Genomic DNA, 18,665 nt, shown 5'->3' on the forward strand with positions numbered 1-18,665 from the left:
TTATATCTCGTGGGTCTCTTACGCGCTTTGGGACTGTCGTCTGACAGAAACAGGTGCTTCCTAGAGCCCCAGCGTCACAGCCCTGGGAAAGAGCGGTTCTCCTCGGCTTGTTCTGTTGGAATGTGCTAAGATGGGAACTCGCGCGGCTGCACCTTTTCCCCGAGAACTGTGTTCAGAAGAAGGTAGGCGGCGCCCTGGAGACTCAACTGCGCCTGCGAAGCGGAGGGTTTAGGACGTTTTGGATCAGAGTCTTCCGTTGCTCAGTGTTTTTCCCCCAGGGTTGGTGCTGGGTTGGCCTCGTGTTAGGCTGGACCCCGCCCAGGTCTGCAAGATTTGTAGTTGCCCAGCAGTGCGTTGTAAGAATGAGTCTGGAGACAGCGGTAGAAACATCAAGGGTTTATTGAACAGGGAATCTTTCAAGTCTGAGGCAAAGTTCCTGGGTTGATACCCCGCTGTGTATGGCAGACAGCAGGCAGGACTTACAGAGCAGTGTTCACTCGGGGGGAAGGAGAAGTTACCTATTAGAGGAGGAATGGATGTTGGTGGGCTTATCAGTTTCCAGGGAAACCATTAGAGGAGCACGTCCCTTGCTGACCCTTTGATAAACAACCATCGACAGCATGGTGATCAACTAGCATAGTGGCGCCACTGTGTTCTTGATCTCCGAGAAAGAGCTGTGCGCTGTGGCTTGAAGCAACATCTTAGTTCCCTACCCAGGAATTGGATCTGCATAGCCTGGCTGAAAACCAGGAGTTCTAGCCATTAGACCACCATGGGCTAGAGGCTAGAAGCAAAATTGGGCTGTCTCTTGCCTGGGTTGAAAAATGAATTTCTCAAGGAGGCAAAAACTGTAAAAACAGGTACAAAGTTTATATGATTAGTGACATGGCACAACTAGTGGGCAGGAGGCCTAACTTAGCTTTCCAGCCCCTTGGTGGTGCTCTGTGCAGGGCTCATGGACATGACTGTGCTTTTACTCCCAGCACCTCAGAAATGGCAGTTGGTTTCGTATCCTATTGTTCGTAATTGCCTCAACTGTGCACATGTGCAATTATTTTTAGTCCCTTATAGTTTGTTATTCTGTTGCTCAAGGAGATGTTTGTCCTGGTGCAAGCACTCTGGTAGAGGGATCCAGGTCCCAGCCTACCTTCTGGAGAAACTGAGGCAATGGACAGCCTCAGTGGTGACCAGCGGCAGTGTTAGAACTACTGCATATCCAGAGCTGTGAACCCAGACATCTTGTATTCTACTTTCTTTGTATGTCTTTGAAGGTTAAGGGACCAGGATGGTAGTGGAGACTGGATTTTGACCCATCTTCAAAAACACTAGATGTCTCATGCACCTCTTTCCCTGGCGACTGCCATTCCCCACAGAAGGCATGTGAGAAGGAGAGAATTGCTGCTGTACATGAAAAAATCAAATTGAAGGTGAATTTGTACTTCCTCTTTGTTCCATGAAATGCATTTCGTTTTTCAGTATATGGAAACAGCTGGTGTCCCCTTGAAACATTTTCACTGATTTACCCCTAAGTCTTCCTTCCACAGAGAAAGTCAGAGGTTCTAGGCACAGATCCCATTCCCCAATGCACCCTAATAATTAATTAATCCTTCTAATTAATTATTTACATTGTGTAAATAATTCTTCCTGTTGGCTTTTTGTTAAACATTCTTTGGGTGTAGAAAAGCAAATCTGGAGGATTACAGACTATTATTTCAGACAATCTCTTATTAAGAGAATATACCTGCTTGGAATCACACACTGGATATTCTTAATCTTCTACAAAGGCTTGTGATCAAAAGCAAATATGGTAGGAGATGGTTTGACTCATTTCAATCAGTGACACGGACTTTGCTTTGTGAAACTGTTAAAGAGTAGGAATGCAGTCAGTTGTTTGAGAGGTCTGTTTCAACTAGGGTGGGGAAACCACCACACCTCTAGATCAGAACACCTAACAGGAGTTTTGTAGTACTGACCAGGTCTAATTTCTGGTTTGTCTGCATAACTTTGTTTCAGACTTTCTTTTTGTGTGCTGTGTGAGCAGGATGGTATAATGTGTAAGAGTATAGATCTAATACCTGGATTAAAATTCTAGCACTAACACTTGCTAGGTGTGTGAGCTGCTTTAAGAGAAGTTTTAGGTTTACAATAAAACTGAGAAGAAGATCCTGAGATTTCCCATATACTGCCCACCCCAGTACATACACAGCTTCCCTCATTATTAAAAACCTCCACCAGAGCGCTACATTGTTTTTTAAACCAAGGATTCACCCAAAGGCCATAATTTACCTTGCTGTACATTCTGTGGTTTGGGACAAATGTATAGTGACATATATCCATCATTCCAACCTCATAGAGTATTTTTTTTTCAAAATTTTAATTATTTTTTGGCCACACCATACTGCATGCAGGATCTTCATTCCCCAACCAAGGAGTGGCAGTGTGGAGTCCCAACCACTGGACTGCCAGGGAAGTCCCCATAGAGTACTTTCATTACCCGAAGAATTCTCTATGCTCTGCTTATTCATCTCCACACACCCCTAACAACCACAGATCTTTCTGCTGTCTATAGATTTGCTTTTCTGCAGAATGTCCTATAGTTATAATCAGACACTATGTAATCTTTACGGATTACTTCTTCCACTTGGTATTAGGCATTTAAGTCTCCTTCATGTGTTATCGGAGAAGGCAATGGCAACCCACTCCAGTACTCTTGCCTGGCAAATCCCATGGACGGAGGAGCTGGTAGGCTGCAGTCCATGGGGTCGCGCAGAGTCGGACATGACTGAAGCAACTTAGCAGCAGCAGCAGCAGCACGTGATATCATGGCTTGATAGCTTATTTCTTTTTAGCACTGAATATGCAGGTCAGGAAGCAACAGTTAGAACTGGACATGGAACAACAGACTGGTTCCAAATAGGAAAAGGAGTACATCAAGGCTGTATATTGTCACCCTGCTTATTTAACTTATATGCAGAGTACATCATAAGAAACACTGGACTGTAAGAAACATAAGCTGAAATCAAGATTGCCGGGAGAAATATCAATAACCTCAGATATGCAGATGGCACCACCCTTATGGCAGAGGGTGAAGAGGAACTCAAAAGCCTCTTGATGAAAGTGAAAGTGGAGAGTGAAAAAGTGGGCTTAAAGCTCAACATTCAGAAAACAAAGATCATGGCATCCGGTCCCATCACTTCATGGGAAATAGATGGGGAAACAGTGGAAACAGTGTCAGACTTTATTTTTGGGGGATCCAAAATCACTGCAGATGGTGACTGCAGCCATGAAATTAAAAGACGCTTACTCCTTGGAAGGAAAGTTATGACCAACCTAGATAGCATATTCAAAAGCAGAGACATTACTTTGCCAACAAAGGTCTGTCTAGTCAAGGCTATGGTTTTTCCTGTGGTCATGTATGGATGTGAGAGTTGGACTGTGAAGAAGGCTGAGAACCGAAGAATTGATGCTTTTGAACTGTGGTGTTGGAGAAGACTCTTGAGAGTCCCTTGGACTGCAAGGAGATCCAACCAGTCCATTCTGAAGGAGATCAGCCCTGGGATTTCTTTGGAAGGAATGATGCTAAAGCTGAAACTCCAGTACTTTGGCCACCTCATGGGAAGAGTTGACTCATTGGAAAAGACTCTAATGCTGGGAGAGATTGGGGGCAGGAGAAGGGGATGACAGAGGATGAGATGGCTGGATGGCATCACTGACTCGATGGACGTGAGTCTGAGTGAACTCCGGGAGTTGGTGATGGACAGGGAGGCCTGGCATGCTGTGATTCATGGGGTCACAAAGAGTTGGACATGACTGAGTGACTGAACTAAACTGAGCTGAAAAGCTCAAAATTCAGAAAACTAAGATCATGGCATCTGGTCCCATCACTTCATAGCAAATAGATGGGGAAACAGTGGAAACAGTGGCTGACTTTATTTTTTGGGGCTCCAAAATCACTGCAGATGGTGACTGCAGCCATGAAATTAAAAGATGCTTGCTCCTTGGGAGGAAAGTTATGACCAACCTAGACAACATATTAAAAAGCAGAGACATTACTTTGCCAACAAAGGTCTGTCTAGTCAAGGCTATGGTTTTTCCAGTAGTCATGTATGGATGTGAGAGTTGGACTGTAAAGAAAGCTGAGCGCTGAAGAATTGATGCTTTTGAACTGTGGTGTTGGAGGAGACTCTTGAGAGTCCCTTGGACTGCAAGGAGATCCAACCAGTCCATCCTGAAGGAGATCAGTCCTGAGTGTTCATTGGAAGGACTGATGTTGAAGCTGAAACTCCAATACTTTGGCCACCTGATGCAGAGAGCTGACTCATTTGAAAAGACCCTGATGCTGGGAAAGATTGAGGGCATGAGAAGGGGACGAAAGAGCATGAGATGGTTAGATGGCATCACTGACTCAATGGATATGAGTTTGGGTAAACTCCAGGAGTTGGTGATGGACAGGGAGGCCTGGCATGCTGCAGTCCATGGGGTCACAAAGAGCCGGACATGACTGAGCGACTGAACTGAATAGTCAGTTGTCTGGAGGTATCACACTTTATCCATTCACCTAGTGAAAGCCATCTTGGTTGCTTCTAAGTTTTGACAGTTTTGAATAAAGCTTCTGTATCTGTGTACAGGTTTTTGTGTAAACATAAATTTTCATCTACTTAAGGATCTTAATTGCTGGGTTGTATGATAAGAAAGAGTATTTTAGACTTCCCTGGCCATCCAGTGGTTACGACTCCATGCTTCCACTGCAGGGGCCTGGGTTTGGTCCCTGGTCAGGGAACTAAGATCCTGCATGCTGCACAGCATAGTCCAAAAAAAAAAAGTCTGTTTTCTTTTGTAAAACCACCACCAACCTGTCTTCCAAGGTGGCTGTGCCAGTTTCTTAACTGGAAAATACCTAGTTCATAGCATTGTTATGAGGGTTAATGAGTTAATAGTGTAAAGTCCTTAGAATAGCCCCTGGCACATATTAAAAGCTCCGAAAACATTGCCGGTTATGTGGTAATTCTGGGTCATTCCCACTCAGCTTTATGTAGATCAGAAACAATGACACTGTAAACTTAAATACTTGTAGGTAAGAAAGTGAAGCAAATGCTAAAGTCATGTAGAATGTTATTTAACTCGATGACATTTACCTTTGTTAATGGGTTTTCATAGTTTCAAGAGGAACTAAAGAACCTCTTGATGAGGGTGAAAGAGGAGAGTGAAAAAGCTGGCTTAAAAGTCAACATTCAAAAAACTAAGCTCATGCATCCAGTCCCATCAGTTCATGGCAAATAGATGGGGAAAAAGTGGAAACAGTGACAGACTTTATTTCCTTGAGCTCCAAAATTACTGCAGACGGTGACTGCAGCCATGAAATTAAAAGATGCTCACTCCTTGGAAAGAAAGCGATGAACAACCTAGACAGCATATTAAAAAGCAGAGGAATCACTTTGCCAGCAAAGTTCCATATGGTCAAAGCTATGGTTTTTACAGTAGTCATGTATGAGATGTGATGAGATGGACCATAAAGGTGGCTGAGTGCCAAAGAATTGATGCTTTTGAACTGTGGTGTGGGAGAAGACACTTGAGAGTCCCTTAGACAGCAAGGAGATCAGACCAGTTCCAATAATCATTGGAATGACTGATGCTGAAGCTCTAATACTTTGGCCACGTGATGCTGGCAAAGATTAAGGGCAAGGGGAGAAGGTGGTGACAGAGGATGAGACAGTTGGATGGCATCACTGACTCAATGGACAATGGACATGAGTTTGAGCAAACCCCAGGAGATAGTGAAGGACAGGGAAGCCTCGTGTGCTGCATTTCATGGGGTCACAAAGAGTCGGACACAGTTTAGTGACTGAACAACAATAGGGAATGCTGCTATGTTAGGGACTCGGTGTTTTTGTCTGCAGGCAGAATGAGCACCCAGCAGTGGCCAGTCAGGTGACCCTGGTGAATGGAAGTCCATGTTGCTGAGCCCATGCATAATGTCCATCCCGTGCCATCATAAGCCCATTGGATGATAATGAGGGGGGTGACGGGGAAAAGAAACTGTTATCCACAGAACAGACCATCCTATCCACTTGATTATTAAATCCTCTGCTGAGGTCACCCCTTAGTGAGCAATTACACAGGACACAAATAACTTCAAATATCTTGTCCAGAGAAGCCTATCCACACTTCTCTTTCCCACATTTCACTGTCACCAGATTTCCAATCATCTTCCTTCCACCATTATTCCACGTCTTAATATCCATTCCCATATTGTTCCCTGGATTTCTGTCTGTACAAATTAGAAAACTCAAGTAGTTCTTTTTGAGTGTAGCATACCTCCACTCAGGTCATAGTTTGAACTTCACCTTTAGGAGTCTGCTGGGACTTGAGTCTATTAGTGATGGGCCCAGAAATAAAAAGGGGTGGCAGGGACAGTTTCTGAAGAGCCGTGTGGCCTCTGCCTCAGGGGAGGTCATTATGCTTTTCAGGCGATGCAATGCCTATCCCATCAAATGGAGGTGGAAATGTTGTCTCTGGGTGGGGAATGCCACTTCCACTGGTAAAGCAGACTCTAAACTTAGGAGTTCAATGTCCCTAGCATCATCAGGGTCCTGCCAATGTCTCCAAACCAACTTACAAGATGCTATTCTTTCCCAATCTATGCCCTCATTTTCACAGTATTTTAACACTATTCAGCTGAGAATTTTCTAAATCTTTAGGTCCTGCTTCAGAAATTCCATCTTTTAAGTCATTTCTCTTTTCTGGCGCTTCATTATCATCAGCCAGAAGGAGCAAAGCCACATCTTCAATTTCATTGCTTAGAAGTTCTACTTTCCGCAAAACATTAGAACACAAACACAATTTAGCCAAGTTTTTTGCCACCATAAAAAGAATGATCCTTCCTCCCATTTCCAATAATATGTTCTTCATTTCCACCTCAGAATGAACCAGAGTGGTCTTTACTATTCATATCTCCACCAACATTTTGTTCATAATTTATTTTCCAAGAAGACAGGTTTTCATTCCAGCTCTCTTTTCTGAGGTTTCACCAGAATTACCCTTATCATTAATTCATTATTCTTTGCATACATATCAAAATGTATGATTTTCAGCTCTTCAGCTTTTATCCACTCACTGTTCAGTTCCAAAGCAGCTTCCATGTTTTTAGATATTTGTTAGATTAGCATCCATTTTTGGTACAAATTTGCCCTATTTAGCTTGGGCTCCTATAACACAGAATCACAGACTGGGTAGCTTATAAACATATTTATTTCTCACAAGCATGGAGGCCGAAGTCTGAGATTCGTGCTAGCAGAGTTTTGGTGTCTGTCTTCTCGTGACTTTGTTTTAGTGAACATTTCCAGATTGAAAACTGTCATCTTCTTGTCCTGTCATCCTCACATGACAGGACAGGGTGAGAGAACTCACTGGAGCCCCTTTTTTAAGAGCACAAATCTCATTTGCTGCTGCTGCTAAGTCGCTTCAGTCGTGTCCAACTCTGTGCGACCCCATAGATGGCAGCCCACCTCTATCCTCATGACCTAATTATCTTGAGAGGCCCCATCTCAATACCATCCCAGTGGGGCTTAAGATATCAACACATTTTGAGGAGACACCTTCAGTCCATTGCAAGGCCCAAATGGTTTCACTGGAAAATTATACCATTCAAAGATTAATTAACACCAACTCTACACTCTCTCTTCCAGAAATTAAAAGGAAGCGATACTTCCAAACTCCTTATGTGAGGCCACCATCAACCTGATACCAAATGAAACGAAAAATAGAACAAAATTGTAGACCAGTATCCTTCATGTAGACACAAAAATCCTCAAGAAAATATTAGTAAATCATAGCAATCATAGCAAATCCAGCTATATATATGTGTGTGTGTGTGCATATATATATATATTTTAAGTATACACTACAGACAAATGACGTTTACTACAGTGATACAAGGTTTAATCAATATTTGAAAATCTATCATATTAACAGTAAAAAAAAAACATTATATTCATTATATCAATTGGTGCATATTTCAAGTAGAATTTCAAGGAAGTATAGAGGATTCATGACAGTGTTTACAGGTAGCAAAGGGTTCTCAAAATGACAATGGGCTTGAGAGGGGAGGAACGATCAAGTATGTGGTGCTGTCATAAAAATATGACTCCAGGGTAAAGATAAAGTCAACTTTCATCCTTTCTGTGAAAGAGCAGGGCTTCTAAGAATTTTAAAGTCATTTTCCCACAAAAGCCTCACAGGAAACCCAATACAGAGAAGAACCTGTTGATCTTTTGTCTAACTGAATGAACCCTAATAATAGAAAATACAATCTTAAAGAGAATTGTACTTGATGCACTGCAAGCTTGAGCTTAATGGGAAAACAGTATAAAAATTTAAAAAGGCCTTTGGATGCCAAAACATCTACAGGCCAAAAGCAGTCTGAGAAAATGACTCCGCTGTAAACACAGGCTACATTTTATGAAGAGGAAAAAAAAAAAAAAAGTCCAGCATGACTCAGGGTAGAACCAAGAAGACCTCAGTATACAAACATGGTACTTGGCTGCAGAGACACACTTAAATTTGGGTTCTGTATTATGTAGTAATGCAATCCACTGAATTTCACAGCTTCCCAACTACAGCAGAGAAATGCTCCGAGATATTGAGACGTTAATTGTTTTTTGAATGAAGTATTCAAAACCTCATGTGTATTTTACACTTAAGACCATTTTAATTTGTACTAACCACCATTCCAGTTCTCAGTAGCTCAGTTTTAAGTGCTCAACATGCTGCTAGCATCTACTTTATTAGACAATACAGTTCTAGTCCACGGATTACACAAATAGCTGCAACTGCTCTTTTTACTCACTCCTGAAATATATGAAGTACTATGGGAACAGGTACTACAAGAGATGTAGCATTAGGCGAACTAGAGAAAATCTGGATCCTCATTCTTAATTTCCCAAATACCTTATAGCACATTTAATATCCCTATGTGTAGAACTTTAGCTACATCCATAAGTTCTGATAAGTAGCCATTTACAAATACTATTCACTTAAAGCTGGCTATAATTTCATAGATGTTTTATGATTTTAAAATGATGGAAAATTTCAAATACATAAAAATAGAGAAAATAGCAAAAACAAAATAAGCAAAAACCATGCACCTGATTTATCTTACCATGACTTAAACAAGTTATCTATCCTCACTTTTCTTTTGCATGAGCATTTTAACAGTAATTCTATACATACTGTTTTATGTGTATAAACTTGCTAATTTATCTCTAAGACACTGTTACATAAACACAATGCTATTAGCACATCTAACAAGAACATAATTTCTTAATATTATCTAATACTGTCAATAGTCCCATTTCCCCAACTATCATAAAAATGTCTTTTGTTTGTTCAACCTGTGATCTAAATGAAAAACACTCATTCATTGCATTTGATTGATACATCTCTTAAGACTTCGTTAACATCTCAGAGTTTCACCTCCCTTTTTTCAATCCATTTCATTGGGTGAGAAGCTTGAGTCATTACTCTCATAGAATTACCCACATTTTATTGGTCTGCTTCCTGTTATATCATGTAATTTGTTCTTCTGTTCCCAGAATTTTCTTTAAACTGGGAGTTAGGTCTTGATGCTTAATTAGATTCAGGTTCAATATTTTTGGCAATGGTATGTCTTATTGTATCATACAAGGAGGCATAAAATGTTTTGTCCTATTTTTGATGAGATTAAAGTTGATCAGTGGGTCAGATGTTGTCAACCTGATCTATTCACTGGGAAGTTCATATAGACCATTCACCTAAAGGGCTTAACGCTTCTACTGAGAACTGTGCTTAGATCCATTATTTCATTATGTCCTGAAAATTCTCTAATAAAGAACTTTACCTCATCAACCTCTAGTTGCCTTGAGCTATAGTTTATACAGGAAATGCAGGCTAAATCACTCCTCCTTCCTTCTGTTTATCAATATCCAGAATGAGTTGGTGCCCTGGCAACCTCCAAAGGTTGGTATGTACAGATGAAAGAACAGAGGTGGTAATAAGTAAGATCAAAAGCTTTTTCACATTCACTCCTTTAAGAGAGTTTTTTTCTATGAATTTCTATCAATTTCCTAAAGTTTAACATGGTTTGAGTGGTGATAAAACACTGCTATGTATTCATTAAATTAACCTACTCTTTTAAAACCTCTTGTTTTAACTTTGAGCATGAAGCAAAAGGGATTCCTACATTCAAACACTTCTCCTCCAGAATTTATTTTCCAATGCTCCTTAACACAAAATTCACAATGGGTGGCTTTCTTACAACTATTTAGTGACATTATGAACTCGCTGATGGTAAGTAAGATGTGAATGCTGCCTAAATGCCTTCTTACATTCCTTACATTTGTATGGTTTCTCACCTGAATGAATTCTCTGATGTTGGATAAGAGATGAATGAAGTCTAAAGGCCTTTCCACATTCCTTACAGTCATAGGGTTTCTCACCAGTATGAATACTCTGATGTTGAGTAAGTTGGGAGAGCAATCTAAAATTCTTCTCACATTCCTTACACTTATAAGGTTTTTCACCAAAATGAATACTCTGATGTTGAGTAAGTTGTGAGAACAGTCTGAAGGCCTTCCCACATTCCTTACAATCATAAGGTTTCTCTCCAATATGAATACCCTGATGTGAAATAAGTTCTGAGTAACGACGAAAGAACTTCTGACATTCCTTACATTCATAAGGTTTCTCACCAGTATGAATTCTCTGATGGAGAGTTAGATGATAGGCACGACTAAAGGTCTTCCCACATTCCTTACAATCATAGGGTTTCTCACCAGTATGAATTCTCTGATGAAGAGTAAGTTGTTGCCGCACTCTAAAGGCCTTCCCACATTCCTTACAGTCATAGGGTTTCTCACCAGTATGAAGTTTGTGATGTACTCGAAGGCCTGTACTACACAGAAAAGCTTGCCCACATTCCTTGCATTCATAGCATTTCTCAGCAATATTAAGTCTTTGATGTCGAGTAAGGTGTGCATATTGTCTAAAGGTCTTCCCACATTCCTTACATTCATAGGGTTTCTCACCAGTATGAATCCTTTGATGGAGATTAAGTTGTCCTCGCACCCTAAAGGCCTTCCCACATTCCTTACAGTCATAGGGCTTCTCACCAACATGAATTCTCTGATGTAAACGAAGATCTGCACCACATGTAAAGATCTTTCCACATCTTTTACATTCAAGGAGTTTGTCAGAAGCATGAATTCTCTGATGTCGACTAAGGTGGGCACACTGTCTAAAAGCTTTTCCACATTCTTTACATTCATATGGTTTCTCGCCCGTATGAATTCTCTGATGGAAAGTAAGTTGTTGGCGTACTCTAAAAGCCTTCCCGCAGTCCCCACATTCATAGGGCTTCTCTCTACTGTGAATTCTTGGATACAGAGTAAGAGATGTGTGTTTTCTGTTCTTGGGCATTTTTTCAGAGGGGGTTTTTTTCACTTGCCTGAAATATGCTTCGTGAGGACCCTCTTGTCCCTCAAACTTTTTATATTCACAATCTTTCCTGAAAAAAGAGTCTTCAAGGCCACAACTTCTAATTCTTTCCATTATCTCCCACTGAGAGAAACTCATTTCACAAATATCCTTTACTTGAAATAACTTTTTAGTGTCATATCTGGATTCCAAATCTGAAAGAAAAGAAGATAAAACACATGTTATTTTCTTCTAGAAAAAGTAAACAAAGAAGCAAATAAAAACTTTAAAATAGGAAAAAAGAAAATAAAGTCCAGTTGAAATAAATGTGCTTAAAAGTACTTTAAAAAAATAACATAACTTGAGAAAAGCTAAGAAGAATAAAGAAAATGATGAGTTAAGACCAGATAATTCAGAAGCAAATCAAAGTCTGAGATCTCTACCTAAACTTTTTAATGATTTATTTTTTAGTAAGAATAAAGTAAAAACACTTTATGAATAACACAGCCTTTGTTTACCAAAAGATGTCATTTCAAGCTGTAGACCCCTTTACTCCCTATGTCTGTCACACTTGCCTCCTTTCAGCTACTAAAATATGTCACAATCTTTCCATTTTTTAGAGCTTTTTACTGGCTATTAAATCTCCCAGGAATGCTGATGGGTTCTCCACATGGTTGGGTTCTTTGCATCCTTTAGATGTCATGATAAAAATCAGAAAAGCTATCTGTGCTGACTTCATCTAATTTATATCCTTCATTTTCTATCCCAATAATTTGTCCCCTGCTTCTTAGCACTTTTTTTCAATTCTGTTGTGATATATTCATTAATTTTCCAAGTTTTTATTCTGTGTTCTTACCTTAACAATTTCCCAAGAGAAGGAAAACTCTTTCACTTATCACTGAATAACAAATCCATAGCACAGAGAAACTATTTATTATTAAGTTTTCATAATTAGTTAATAGTAAAAATATATATGTTGCCTTGCCTCCAATCTTACACCTTTTTTTAGCACTTTGTATACAGATAGGACAGAGAAGGCGATGGCACCCCACTCCAGTACTCTTGCCTGGAAAACCCCATGGATGGAGGAGCCTGATAGGCTGCACTCCATTGGGTCGTAAAGAGTCGGACACGACTGAGCAACTTCACTTTCACTTTTCACTTTCATGCATTGGAGAAGGAAATGGCAACCCATTCCAGTGTTCTTGCCTGGAGAATCCCAGGGATGGGGGAGCCTGGTGGGCTGCCATCTCTGGGGTCGCACAGAGTTGGACACGACTGAAGTGACTTAGCAGCAGCAGCAGCAGCATAGAGATGGGAGACAAAAGCACACCAATGCTATCTCAATCAAATACATAAACGGAAAAATTCCTTTACATCTGCTCATCACTCCAGTGGCCTCTTTACTTTCACGTGCAGATATCTCTACTTCAGCTACTGTCTACATAGCTGTAAATGAACCTCACTTTTCCAACCAAGGTAATGAAAGGTTCTACTTATTTATCTTCAAGTTTATTAACTATACACATGTATATTACAAATATGCAGCCCATTTTGTTTCTTCATACCCTTTCCTATATTCTCCCTAAAGGCATCATAGCCAGTGCCATTTAGTTACTGTCTAGAAAGTGTATTAGTGATTTTTCAGTCATAGCAACAGGTTTATAAAATAGTAACATGCTAGTAAAATTCTGAGCAAAAAATGTATTTTTTTTAAAAAATCAACATTATTTTTCATATGCATGAACTAGAATCCAAGTATTCATTAACAGAAGAATGACTGAGAAAAGTTATATATATATAGATATGGATACAACACAATAAGAACAAACTGTAATAGCAATAAGAATGAATAATCTACAAGTACACACAACAATATGGATCATTCTCACTAACATAAGCGTGACCAAACAAAGCCAGGCATAAAATAATATATACTATATTATCCCATTTTTATAAAGCTCATAAACACTAAAATTAATCTATGGACTTATTAAAAGTCAGGCTAGTAGTTAATTTTGATAGGGAGGAATGACTGGAGAAAACTAGAGAGGAGCTTCTGCTGCCTCTGCCGCTGCTGCTGTCACTTCAGTCGTGTCCGACTCTGTGCGACCCCAGAGACGGCAGCCCACCAGGCTCCCCCGTCCCTGGGATTCTCCAGGCAAGAACACTGGAGTGGGTTGCCATTTCCTTCTCCAATACATGAAAGTGAAAAGTGAAAGTGAAGTTGCTCAGTCGTGGCTGACTCTTTGTGACCCCATGGAGTGCAACCTACCAGGCTCCTCGGTCCATGGGATTTTCCAGGCGAGAGTACTGGAGTGGGTTGCCATTGCCTTCTCTGAAAGAAGAGCTTCTGATATCCTACTAAAAGTATTTCTGAATCAGTATACTGATTAGCTGGGTATAATTACTTTGCAAAAATTCAGTGAGAGCGTATTATGATTTCTGTTTTTTGGATCTATTTCAAAAGGTTTTCTTTAAAAGGATATAATAAAAAGATGTTAAAAGGCAACAATGATTTAAATACTGTAGATAATTTGTGAGCAGAGACAAATAAGTGAATGTCACAAAAGATACTCTGATGAAATCTGAGTATCTTTCTGCCTCTTTCCGTCTCTCATCCCTCTGTCCCTTCCTCCTTCCCTTCCTCTTTCTTTCCTTTCTCTCTCTCTCCCCACCATCTTCCCTTCCTTCCCTTACTCTTTCCTTTTCCTTCTCTCTCTCCCTCTCTATCTTCCCTATTCAAGAAAGCAATGTAAAACTAATGTAGTTTTGTAAAAATTACTGGGAAAAAGATTTAACACCTCATTAAGGCAAATAAGTTATAAATGATAGAAAAAATTAACTTATTAGCTAGTCATAACAGTAGTAAATAAGTAGGTAACTACAAAGGCATGATAGCTGTTATTAAGATGGTGATCTCATAGAATTTACTTGCAAATTAAAAATCAATGATTTAAAGGAAAATAATAGTCAAAATAAACACTGAAGGCCCAAACATTGGTAAGAAAAATGAGAAAGTATATACAGCACAAAAGCCCATACAAACTGGTATAAGAAACATTAAACAATGGAAAAAGTAAGAGAATAAAGGAAGTGAGCAGACAATGCACAAAATAAAAATATAAACACACTGAGGGCAAAATGTCCATATTCACTCATTTAAAAGAAAAAAAAGTAGAAGTTACAATACTCGCACCATAGGGCGTGCCATAGCACAGGCGGCTGTGACAGGCGCACCATAGCGCGGCCGAGAGGAGCCACCCCACGTCCGAGGTCAGGGGCGGCGGCCGGGAGGAGCTACCCCACGCCCCCACGGCCAGGAGGAGCAACCCACGCCCGAGGCCAGGGGCGGTGACAGAGGAGTTACCCCGCGTCTGAGGTCAGTCGGGAGGAGATACCCCACGCCCCAAGCCCGAGGCCAGGGGCAATAGGCGGGAGAAGCTACCCCACGCCCCAAAGCCCGAGGCCAAGGGCGGTGGCGGCGAGGAGCAACCCCACATCCAAGGAGCCGTGGCTGCGCGGGCACAGGAGGGCCTGGAGGAGCTATCCCACATTGAAGGTCAGGAAGGGCGGCGGTGAGGAGATACCCCTCGTCCAAGGTAAGGAGCAATGGCTGTGCTTTGCTGGAGCAGCCGTGAAGAGATACCCCACGCCCAAGGTAAGAGAAACCCAAGTAAGATGGTAGGTGTTGCAAGAGGGCATCAGAGGGCAAACACACTGAAACCATACTCACAGAAAACTAGTCAATCTAATCACACTAGGACCACAGCCTTGTCTAACTCAATGAAACTAAGCCATGCCCATGGGGCAACCCAAGATGGGCGGGTCATGGTGGAGAGATTTGAAAGAATGTGGTCCACTGGAGAAGGGAATGGCAAGCCACTTCAGTATTCTTGCCTTGAGAACCCCATGAACAGTATGAAAAGGCAAAATGATAGGATACTGAAAGAGAAACTCCCCAGGTCAGTAGGTGCCCAATATGCTACTGGAGATCAGTGGAGAAATAACTCCAGAAAGAATGAAGGGATGGAGCCAAAGCAAAAACAATACCCAGCTGTGGATGTGACTGGTGATAGAAGCAAGGTCCGATGCTGTAAAGAGCAATATTGCATAGGAACCTGGAATGTCAGGTCCATGAATCAAGGCAAATTGGAAGTGGTCAAACGAGATGGCAAGAGTGAATGTCGACATTCTAGGAATCAGCGAACTGAAATGGACTGGAATGGGTGAATTTAACTCAGATGACCATTATATCTACTACTGTGGGCAGGAATCCCTCAGAAGAAATGGAGTGGCCATCATGGTCAACAAAAGAGTCCAAAATGCAGTACTTGGATGCAATCTCAAAAACGACAGAATGATCTCTGTTCATTTCCAAGGCAAACCATTCAATATCACAGTAATCCAAGTCTATGCCCCAACCAGTAACACTGAAGAAGCTGAAGTTGAACGGTTCTATGAAGGCCTACAAGACCTTTTAGAACTAACACCCAAAAAAGATGTCCTTTTCATTATAGGGGACTGGAATGCAAAAGTAGGAAGTCAAGAAACACCTGGAGTAACAGGCAAATTTGGCCTTGGAATACAGAATAAAGCAGGGCAAAGACTAATAGAGTTTTGCCAAGAAAATGCACTGGTCATAACAAATACCCTCTTCCAACAACACAAGAGAAGACTCTATACATGGACATCACCAGATGGTCAACACCGAAATCAGATTGATTATATTCTTTGCAGCCAAAGATGGAGAAGCTCTATACAGTCAGCAAAAACAAGACCAGGAGCTGACTGTGGCTCAGACCATGAACTCCTTATTGCCAAATTCAGACTTAAATTGAAGAAAGGAGGGAAAACCACTAGACCATTCAGGTATGACCTAAATCAAATCCCTTATGATTATACAGTGGAAGTGAGAAATAGATTTAAGGGCCTAGATCTGATAGATAGAGTGCCTGATGAACTATGGAATGAGGTTCATGACATTGTACAGGAGACAGGGATCAAGACCATCCCCATAGAAAAAAATGCCAAAAAGCAAAATGGCTGTCTGGGGAGGCCTTACAAATAGCTGTGAAAAGAAGAGCAGTGAAAAGCAAAGGAGAAAAGGAAAGATATAAACATCTGAATGCAGAGTTCCAAAGAACAGCAAGAAGAGATAAGAAAGCCTTCTTTGCTGGGAGCCGGCATATTGCATATTGAGTGAGGATCTGTAATAGCTCAACTGGAATTCTATCACTGCCGGGAGCCAGCGTGAGGCACTCCGCCCATGACAAAGGTCATGAGGAAGGAGGCTCGGCAAAGGCGGGAACCAGCCTCAGGAGTCCCCCTGGAAATTCTCGAGCATCTACCCCCAAAACCAGAGTCTGCCTACTTTCTGCTTTGTGCTTTCACCTACACCTCTGACTTTGCGGGGGGCTGTCTCCCACTACCTCTCTCTGAAAAAAGAGTTAGCTTACAGCTCCAGTTAATAATTCTTGGATGTGACAGTGTTTCAACCTACAAACTCCTTTGGAAATCCTCTAGCCTGCCTGAATGGGTTTTTCCGGCCACATGTGATTGTTCAGAGCCTCCCAACTGTGAGAGGCAGGAGATGTTCTAAACTGCCTAAACACAGATTCCTTTGAGTAGTTAAAAGATTGATTAGAAATTGTATTGGTGAAGGGTTTTTCACTTGTTGGGCCAATGTTTGCTGCTAAGTCTCCATACTCCTTACCTACTGTGTCCTTGGCAGTGTATTGATTGATATAATGGGTATATAGAAATGTAAAATGCAGCTTTGTCCAATGCTTTTTGGAAGGCTGGTGCCTGGCTTTGGAATAATCACCTTTAGAGAAAAATAAGTTTCTTAAAATGTTAACAGGCCTCCAGGCCAGAAGATGATGTCAATCACCTGAACTTTTGCATATGATAAGTTTGAAAGCCTGGCTTAGATTAGAACCAGGAACTGCTGTCCCTGCATGACTCCACCCCTTCCCCCATTATCCTCTATGCATACCTTAAGGTATAAAAACTACTTTGGAAAATAAAGTGTGGGCCTTGTTCACTGAAACTTGGTCTCCCCATGTCGCTCTCTCTTTCAACTTCTGGCTGAGTCTCCACCTGGAGCGCGGAACCCACCATGCTTGCTAATTATGCCTGGGCTTCTAAGATCCGACCAGGGAGGCCTCAGTGTCTCCTCTCCTTCGGGAGAACGGAAGGACGCCTGTGGCCTACGTAAGTGGTGCAAACTTCTTGTCTTGAAGTTTTATTGGTCTCCCGCGTAAACCAAGCTACTCCGCCTCTTTTCTCCACTGAATTTTCCTACTGAGCTATCCTCATTCTATTACTCTTTATATCTTTAATTAATATCTAATCGAAGCTATTGTATCCTTACCCTCGCCGACGCCGTCCCCGCTTCGAATACCCTGGATCAGCCGGGGCTGGACCCCGGCACTTCTTCATCGATCAATGCAAAGAAATAGAGGAAAACAACAGAATAGGAAAGACTAGAGATCTCTTCAAGAAAATTAGAGATACCAAAGGAACATTTCATGCAAAGATGAGCTCAATAAAGGACAGAAATGGTATGGACCTAACAGAAGCAGAAGATATTAAGAAGAGATGGCAAGAATACACAGAAGAACTGTACAAAAAAGATCTTCATGACCCAGATAATCATGATGGTGTGATCACTGACCTAGAGCCAGACATCCTGGAATGTGAAGTTAAGTGGGGCTTAGGAAGCATCACTATAAACAAAGCTAGTGGAGGTGATGGAATGCCAGTTGAGCTATTCCAAATCCTGAAAGATGATGCTGCGAAAGTGCTGCACTCAATATGCCAGCAACTTTGGAAAACTCAGCAGTGGCCACAGGACTGGAAAAGGTCAGTTTTCATTCCAATCCCAAAGAAAGGCAGTGCCAAAGAATGCTCAAACTACCGCACAATTGCACTCATCTCACACGCTAGGAAAGTAATGCTCAAAATTCTCCAAGCCGGGCTTCAGCAATATGTGAACCGTGAACTTCCTGATGTTCAAGCTGGTTTGAGAAAAGTCAGAGGAACCAGAGATCAAATTGCCAACATCCGCTGGATTGTGGAAAAAGTAAGAGAGTTCCAGAAAAGCATCTATTTCTGCTTTATTGACTATGCCAAAGTCTTTGACTGTGTGGATCACAATAAACTGTGGAAAATTCTTCAAGAGATGGGAATACCAGACCACCTGACCTGCCTCT

The 18,665-nt window shown here is 41.3% G+C and overlaps 2 protein-coding genes across 2 annotated transcripts in view; one reads left to right on the forward strand and one right to left on the reverse strand.

Moving 5' to 3' along the window:
* Nucleotides 1–18,665, reverse strand: part of LOC102399617 (zinc finger protein 850) — a 107,655-nt gene that overhangs the window by 71,916 nt on the left and 17,074 nt on the right. The window contains 1 exon segment of the mRNA XM_025269894.2: nt 10,346–11,663. Coding sequence (XP_025125679.2) covers nt 10,346–11,663 — 1,318 coding nt within the window.
* The window catches only part of LOC102401561 (zinc finger protein 790), a 49,152-nt gene that overhangs the window by 22,925 nt on the left and 7,562 nt on the right, over nt 1–18,665 (forward strand). The window lies entirely within an intron of this gene.

This window comes from Bubalus bubalis, chromosome 18 (assembly GCF_019923935.1).
Source record: "Bubalus bubalis isolate 160015118507 breed Murrah chromosome 18, NDDB_SH_1, whole genome shotgun sequence".
NCBI classification, from domain to species: Eukaryota; Metazoa; Chordata; class Mammalia; order Artiodactyla; family Bovidae; genus Bubalus; species Bubalus bubalis.